Raw genomic sequence first — 8,893 nt, 5'->3', positions numbered from 1 at the left:
TCGTGTAGGTTCGCCCTTACGGCCTTCAAGGACGAAGATAAAGAAAACGAGCACGTGCCAACCTCATTCCAACGAAGAAGATATATATCAAGATTCTCCCCGCTCCGTGTTCACCAAACCTCCGGTCATCAGTCGCGTTTTCGAATTTCCATTCACGGGGGAACAGGGAAAAAATCGTATATCTCGCGGGACAGAGGCAGCATTCATATGCTAAGGCGTTTGGCCGAAATCCCCGGACGATCCTTGCAGAACGAACTTTCTGATATAGAATTTGCGCAATTTTATTTCCTTTTCCGTAAAGTAAAATTTTTTCTACTTGTCTTCTTTTGCGAAGTTTATTTATGAACTATTTTTTTTTACATTTATCGACATTAAATGTCGGATTTGTATTTTTGTATTCTTAAATTGTCCTTGTAATATTTACTTTTCAAGTAATGCCAAACAAATTAAAATTACGTCTATAAGTCTTTAAAATTTAATTGTTTATCCTTATCATATGATAGTATTATATGTTTTGAAGACTTCACATTTCTTTCTTACTCCAATCTTTGATAGAACAAAGAGAAGAATTTTATACAAAGAAAGGAATAAATTAAACCGATAACACATTCTTCTTTCTTTTAGTTATGTAATAATGAGAATTGCATAAAACTGGCAGAATTAAACAAGAAAAATCGATAAGAGAAAATTTCTTCATCGATAATTTTAATATGCAGTCCTGGCACACGAATGAAATTTCTAATCAGTTTATTAGATAAAGTGGACCTTTCTTGTTATACTTATTAATTTGTAAATATGGAGTTGTTTGGTATATGCTAGAAAATCGTATTGATGAAATAGAAATCGCTGATTAGAGGAAAGTGGACAAAATAAACAATGTTATAAAAGAAGCCATCGGGAAGAATGATATCTCTCTTTTCCAAAATATAATACGATAATGATTGAATACATATTAAGCTTACCAATTAAAAACTGTATATGTGAAAATTATATGTATTATAAACAGAATGTCTTGCCAATTAAACGTTTACAAATTTTTAATTTCCTAAGAATCTAGGAAATCTAATACATATATATTCCATAACGAAAAAAACTATCCTCAGAAAGCTGTATAAGCCGTAACATAGCAATAGCTGATGAGATATGTTTTTCATAGTGATGAAAGTTCAATATGATGTTGCAATTTTTATTTTACCATAAGTTATTGAATCTTACAAATTTCTCCGAGTTGTTCAGCAGACAATCACCGAATAAAGGCAAAGCGAAGAACGCTAATGTAGCATTGCAAATTACTAATGTAGCCGTAATTACAGAGTCGATGATGAATCGACTTTCATGAACGGGAAAAGATGAACATTGCTGAAGGAAATTGAGATTTACACACGGAAGTTTATTCAGCAAAGTTTATCCATTGAACACATTTTTATTATTAATTGTTTGGTATTAAATATTAACTTTTGATTATAGCAATATTAATTTTCTGACAATCTCTAGTTAACATGCTTAAGCCTAATTTATTCTGTATCAAAATTAATCTATAATTAAAATTAATCTATAACTTTTTTATTTTTATGAAATATAATTGCTTAAATCTTTTGCATAATTACACTGCTTTCTACACACGATCGCAACAATCGTGGTACGAACGATTGACGGCTTTCGGTTTACATTAAGAATTGCATTATCGAAGACGCGGTTTCCTCTCGTTCGTCTATAAATTAGTAATCTCGACTCAACGTTGCGAATATCAATTTAGTGGCGTGCGATGCGCGATAAAACTGAAATAAGGGAGGACGGTCCGCGACGGTGCATCGAGAAGAGTGCATACCTCTTGCCACCGTTACTGGCAGTTTCCTGCGATAACCCCAGCATTATACTCATCCCCGGTGAACGGGACGAGGGAATTCACAATGGTCCACAATGACTGGGCCAACATTACGAATTAGGCTCGGTTACGCGTTTATTGCCGATTCCGGTTCGGGCCAGCGGCGTCGGTGCGTCCTTCCCCGCCGACGTCAAGGCGAATCGACGGCCGGGCGTCGCGCCGCTCGGCACCGACGCCACTGCCGAGACGAGAAGTATTAGCATTGGTTAGCTTTATGGGGCGTTCAGTTCCGCCGTTCTCTCTCGGCTCTGACTCCGTGGCCCTCACTCATTCGCGAGAGTGAGATGAAGGGAGAAGGAGACAGAGAGCCGCCACGGTGCACAGATCAATAAAATCTGTCTGTCTAGAAAAGTAATGCCAAATTGGCTCTTCGCTCTCCCAGCACGTATAAATGCCACAAAGAAAGCGGAACAACGAGTGATGGTTTAAATTTCGTCGATAAGACGCCGATTTCAATATGAAATTTTGGCTGCTCGTAGAATTCTGGGAATGATTATCTAAAAAAAATATATTATTAAAAAAGAGAAGAAAGTTAAATATATATTCTGTGTGTGAGAAAAATCTCCTTGAATGAATAAAGAATGTGATAAAATACAAAAATATGATTAATTACAAAAAATGAATTAACAAAAATTGAATAATAACATCTTGAGAGTGTCTCAATAACAAAAAATTAATCACTGTCGAATTTAGATAACGAATGAATATCGTGGAATACTGCGATTCTTACCGGGTGCGTGTGTTTTTTGTAGGATTGGCACTCTTTTTTCTCTGTTTCTCTTTCTTTCTCTCATTCTCTCGTTGTGGTGACTGGCGTGAGTCCGAGAGGGTGGAAATTGGAGCGCGGTAATTATTAATCAATTTCCGTATTAATTGTTTTCTGGGCGGCGAGCTTAAGTGGTATGTTGTGTTCTGGTTCTTGGCAAGCTCTGCCCCGTAACCAGCTAAAGTGTCATGTGAGAAGATTAATTACGTCGCGGCTACGTTTTATGTGTGTCATACGAGCGGGTACTCTCTTCTTCGGCCGCTCGATACGACTCGAAGTAGGCGAGGTCACGTAAAATCTGTTTTGAAGGAAATCACCCAGAAGGACGGTAAAGTTTTGAAGTGCAGAAATATGACTGGCTAGAAAGATTCTGGAATGGCAACTCCCGGATCAGAATTTATATCAGATATAATCAATAAATATTATGTAATATGAATATTAATAATCTATGTTTAATCCATTTACGTATTTAATGCCGCTAATTGTGAATAAACCTTTCAAAACGATGTTTCATTGCAATATTAAAACAAACAATTGATATTTTGTATTGTATTCTGTATTATAATGTACAATGCTACATATTTCTTTGGGCTGGTTAATTATGACTTAAAATAAAGAGATAAAGGGTTGCAATACTTTTAGCAACTAAGCATGAATCCCGTAAGACGAAGGTCTCATTAAGCTTCCTGCAGAAGGCAAATATTTCTTCAAACAGACGTGACTCGCTGATCGTACTCAACAACCGTCCGGTTCCCTTCGTTGCGCGGGGAATGAATAAAAAAGGGGTACATGAAAATAAAAGAGATCCGCGGGAATGAGATTTCGCCAGTACTCCCGTTCCCGAGCCACGAAAGAGCCAAGTTAGTTTTATTTTACAATCCATCGGCTGCAGCGACACGCAGGGGTGGGCCTCGGGCCTTCATCGGTAGCGCAGTCGAGGAATAAGAGGAAAAGAGAGATTGAAAGGGAAACGGGAAGGGAGAAAGAGAGACAGAGAAAGAGAGACGGAGGAATCCTTCAGGTCGGTTGGACGGGCGTCGCGACGGGGGTGGAACGGCTGTCAACTAGTGTTTTAAAAGTTTGCGACAGCCTACAAATTGACTCGCTCAGTTCTTTTTAAAAGCAGCGGCAACCAACCACGTCGCGCAACCCGCTTTCTGTCTGTCCTCGGCGCCAGGACCGTGTCGACGACTGAAAAATCCAGAAGTATTACTCTTCGTCACAAGGGAAAGATAATTTAACAAAATATCGAACAGGTCATTTAACAAAAACATTTGTTATTTTCTTTCGTCTTACTTTAGCGGATATATTACTTGCTTTAGGTTACTTCCTTTATAGCAACAGAAAATTAATTTTATTTGAAAAGTTGTGTTATTTATAAAAAGATATTTGTTTCTAATAATTTTTTGAAAATGAAATTATAAACAGAAATAGAAATTTCTTTTATTAACAATTTATATAACTGAATATAATAGTAGATGCTGATAAAAAAGATGCACATATATAAACGTTTTAGTTAAAATTAGTCAAGATTTAACAAAATATTTATCTGTTTATAGAGATGGAAATAAAAAGAGTAACTTATCAAATAAAATTTTAAATTATCTCACATTTACTTTTGAAATTACATGAATTAATTTAATAATATATAAAAGATTGTTCCTTACTCCTTTCCAATATATATAATAACAAATAAATGTTATATGTGCTATTATTAGAATATATTTTCTTGAAAACATACACGGAGAGAATTTTCTTTTAAAATTTACCCTGAAAATATGGTAGTTGTGGTACAATACAATATTTTAAAGATTTTTACCATGCACTTCAGTAAAATTAATCAAACTTATTTTATACTTTATTGTAGTTTTATCAATAAATGAGAGAGATTTACATTAAAATTCTTTGAAATACAATGTTGTCCCACGACTATTATATTTCCAGAGTAAACTCTAAGAAAAAATTCTCTCCGTGTATAGATATGTTATATGAAATCGATACGATAAAATATCTTCAATAAATTGTATCGAGAGCTTTTCTCTATCATCTATTGTACATTTGATCACCATTCTGAAGAGTATTGCGAAAAGTTGTGGCCATTCTCGGACAAATCGACCTCTATCTAAAAAGACGGTCGATCCTGTATTGCGAATATGCTTGCGTGCAATTCGAATCCAGGAAGTTTAAAAGTATTTCGACGTAAAACGCGGCCATTTCTCATATTTTCTATGCAAGCACGCTCCGCCGGGGGCGCATTTGATACACTCTATTAGTTGCATCTCCCGACTGATTTATGAAGTTACTCTCCGCATTATTATACATTTCCCCCGTTTCGAAACTGGGATTTACTGCAGCGAAGTTTAGTGGCTCGCGTATATTCCATTAGGCAAGGAAGATCAATAGATGTTCTGCCGGCTTAACATCTAAATTCTTAGAAATTTCGTATATAGCATACGAATAAATACATTAAGGTCACATAAATACAATATAAGACGAATAAACACCATAAAATCTCTGAAAAATCATATATTTTTGGATCAAACATTTTTACATGTCTTATTTGAAATTTATATTGTTTCGGACACATTTAATTAAATTTACTTTTATTTAATATATCCTTATCAAAATTTTATTTTATCAATTTTTTTTCGCGCGCACGTTGTGACAATTAATCTTTACGCTATATGTACTAACAGGACCAAATATTTTACACATTAATCAGTTGCCAAAATAAATATCAAAGCAAAAATTATATTAATAAAATAATATAATCCTATGAAAATCTTCAAAATCAGAGACAAAAATTTTTACGCAGTTAAACATGAGAGATGTGTTTATAAGTAGGTATTTATTTATATTACAAAATTTTAGTTGGTTCATATTTAGTAAATAAATATACTACGTATAGAGCGCGTCTTAAGCGGCTCCTAGATGATCAATGTCTTTACACGATATTTGATATTGCATAATATTACTGATCGTCCAGAAGCTGTACTGAGCTTCTAGACAGTTTGTTTTGAATTGTTTAAGGAGGGCATCGATAATATTGTATAAAATAGTTGTATTATAACATTGAGCGTCTAGATACCGCTTTATAAGTTATAATGTTATAATAATAATGAAGTATTAAGAAACTTCTCAGTCTTCTTCTCATACTGCTCTGTAAATATCCCCCTCAATCCTACAAGTTCTGGCAAGTTTACCTCAGGCGACAAGTCTAGCTATCAGAATCGTTTCGGGATTGTTCCTGCTTCTTCATGGACTTCCTGCTATATAGGCAGAATCGTCGACGGATGCGATTGTTCAAACATTGAAAAATTTTGCGAGAGAAAGGACGGTGACTTCAGATTGCTACTCATGGGCGTTGATAAAGTATTTAACATGAACGATTCGCAATTTATATTTCTACTTTGCTCGTTGTACCACTGATTTCGAGCTGCTTCCACGACCATCCAGAAATACACGCTCAACACTGTAATTATTGTCAATAATGTCAATCTTGTACAAAATGAGGCGTATTTTTTTTAGTTTAGTAAAATTAATTTATCTTTACGACAATAACAGATCATTAAACATCATTCATAACGCTAGGTATAGATAAATATTTCTTTTATTAAATACTTTTGTTAAGATTCTTTTAGAGTAAAGTTGCTTTGATATTGATTCATAAAAATACACTTTTTGATTTATTTATATTATCAAATAATTTTCAAACTTTTATTTTAAGAGCAGATTAGATTAATACCGTTTGTTTGCGTTTAATCAAGTATACCTTCACAAAGATAACTCAGAATATAAGTAGAGAAAAGTCACCGATACTGACATAGATCTTTTAAAGCGACATCCCCTTATTTCTTAGAAACTAACCTTACTAATAAAAACATGATCTGTTTAGCTAATTAAAGAAGTACAAACTCATAATTCATATATTTGTGGCTTATTTCTATACCAAATCGGCTAAAAACAAATTCTATAAATCCGAGAAGAAAATTCTTACGGTGTTTTTTTTGCAAATTGCGTAATTAAAACAATAGTGACTGTATTATTGATAATATTATGTCATTTTAAATGTTTATAGTTTCATAAATTAATTTTCTTTACAGAATAGGATATATATCTTTATTTATAGAATAGGAATGTTTACATTAGGCATTATTACCTACTATGTCAGTTTTGGAGCTCATTTTGTCAAACGCTCATTTTTGCATAACTTACGAAAAACTTAATTATTGCAAAATTGCAAACAGTATTATAAAAACTGCTTATACTATCTGATAGAAGACATTTTTTAGTTTGTATTTATGTTTTTACAGTTGTATTTTTATCTTGTTTAAGAAATATTGTCTAAAAACAAAGTGGTATGTTGGTATCGGTGACCTTCCCCTATATGTATTCAGAATTCAGTGATCAGAATACAATATTTCTTATATTAAATTACAAAAAAAAATTGGAGTACTTACTCAAATAGACACTGCATATGGTAGTATACCAAAAATATAAAGTAGTCCGTTGATCATATATCATATGATTAGATAGCGACACAGCCTGATCTATTACGCTACCCATTTGTAAATACATCCAAGGCACGGCTGCCGTATGTCTCTTCTGTGAACGTACGCGGAAGTTAGCGTGGTCGTTAGCGAGTTGAGACAAGGCTGTTACGTGCCCAAAATACATCTCGCGGATAAAGAATGTTTGACGAATTTGTATTCGATCGGCGATATCGCTACGACCTTTATCGTAAGAAAATTGTATGCTTCGCTTACGAACAGAGTATTGTAAAAAATTTTCTACTTTGTTATTAAATATTTTGCAAAAAAAAAATTTAAAAGGTTCGTAAAATTCCTCGGAATATTTATCGAAATTTAATAATTTCCAAAATTAACTTAGATATAAATAAATTCAAAATTAATATAAAGACAAAAAATAAAATATATAGTAGAATTTTATCTCACAAATTAGTTAAATAATCTTTTTTATCCGCGTGATGTCACAAACTAAACAGCTTTGGTATAACTTAAAATCGATTAGTTTATTCAGAAAAGAACTATTCAATTTTCTTTTAAATACTCACCGATAGCGATCCTATAGTGAGGAATATGCTCGCTGACAGAAATAAGACGGCATATATGAGGAAACATATCAAGGCACTTTCAGCTAAAATGTACAACGTTGCGTTATTCTGTACGTTTGTGGAAGCAATTCGCGTATTTAATAATAAACATGTCAAGTCTTACCTTTTTTCTTCCCCACTGTGTACTTCTGTATTGCCTGTATCCAATTTAATCCTAGTACAGCCCAAGTCTTGGCAGATTCGAAAAAATCATCATCGCTTTCTCTTGAAAAAAACTTGCTTACCAACAAATTTATTAATAAAATCGAAATGGACTGAAAAAAGAATAAATGTACGGAAAGCTGAATGGTTTACAAGTAAATATAAAAATATGTTAATATAACGATTGATATAAATTTTCAAAACGACATATCTTTACAAAAATATTTGGACAACTGTTTAGGAATTACTCTTGTAAGTAATTATTGTATTTCACACATTATTTTTTAATGAAATAGTTGGTTTAATTAATATAAATAAAAATATCTCTAACATAAAAGTAATACAAGAAGTTTCCCTTAAAATACATTTAGACTCCAGACTCAAAATGACGTAGAAAGTATGATTAATTAATTTGATTTTGAATTCAATAATAATCATCCATTATATTGGCTGCCTCGGCACCGGAAACATTATGTGCATGCTTACATCAAAGGAGACTGAAGCAGATTTTGTATTCCACGTCGGACATATTATTGTGTAATTATTATAACAATGTGACAATAATTATTATAAACATTCATGTTTTTCGATATCACGTTTCTTTTCTTCGGCACGAATTGCATTCGATATTAGTATCTAGTTATAGGTAATGAGTGAATTAGACAGCGCCGTACTACGAATGTATAAAAAAAATATGGAGTAGAGAACGCATGAAATCTTGAACTTACCATCGTATATGCTCCGATCATCCTCGCCGCGAACGACACGCTGATACAACGCGTCATGACGAAAAAATTATTCGTGCGATCGCTTTGCCTCGCGGATACAAAATGAAGCCGGATCTTATGGCGCGGGCGTCACTTTTCGTGTTACCTTGTCAAACAACACTTGCACGTTGTAAAAAGTGTAAACACATATAGACGGAGATAAATACACATTTAAAGCGACAATCTCCAAAATTAATCTC

The 8,893-nt window shown here is 33.5% G+C and overlaps 1 protein-coding gene across 1 annotated transcript; it reads right to left on the bottom strand.

The window, feature by feature from the left end:
* Window positions 1-5,734: 5,734 nt before the first annotated feature.
* LOC108720750 (uncharacterized) lies at window positions 5,735-8,774 on the bottom strand. Its single transcript, XM_018444900.1, has 5 exons — window positions 8,655-8,774; window positions 7,889-8,039; window positions 7,726-7,808; window positions 7,112-7,256; window positions 5,735-6,123 (listed from the first exon to the last, which is right to left on the bottom strand). Exons 1-5 carry the CDS (start codon window positions 8,709-8,711, stop codon window positions 5,921-5,923), a joined length of 639 nt encoding a protein of 212 aa, XP_018300402.1. The 5' UTR covers window positions 8,712-8,774; the 3' UTR covers window positions 5,735-5,920.
* Window positions 8,775-8,893: the final 119 nt, after the last annotated feature.

Source organism: Mycetomoellerius zeteki, unplaced genomic scaffold, assembly GCF_001594055.1.
Source record: "Mycetomoellerius zeteki isolate Tzet28-1 unplaced genomic scaffold, Tzet1.0 scaffold155, whole genome shotgun sequence".
Taxonomy (NCBI): Eukaryota; Metazoa; Arthropoda; class Insecta; order Hymenoptera; family Formicidae; genus Mycetomoellerius; species Mycetomoellerius zeteki.
This window is presented reverse-complemented; position numbering and strand designations above follow the sequence as displayed.

Coding starts and splice junctions, on each gene's coding strand:
- LOC108720750 (XM_018444900.1), bottom strand. CDS start 8,711: ATGACGCGTTGTATCAGCGTGTCGTTCGCGGCGAGGATGATCGGAGCA. Junction 7,257..7,725: donor TCACTATAGGATCGCTATCG/GTGAGTATTTAA, acceptor GTACGTTCACAG/AAGAGACATACGGCAGCCGT. Junction 6,124..7,111: donor CATATGCAGTGTCTATTTGA/GTAAGTACTCCA, acceptor CAATAATTACAG/TGTTGAGCGTGTATTTCTGG.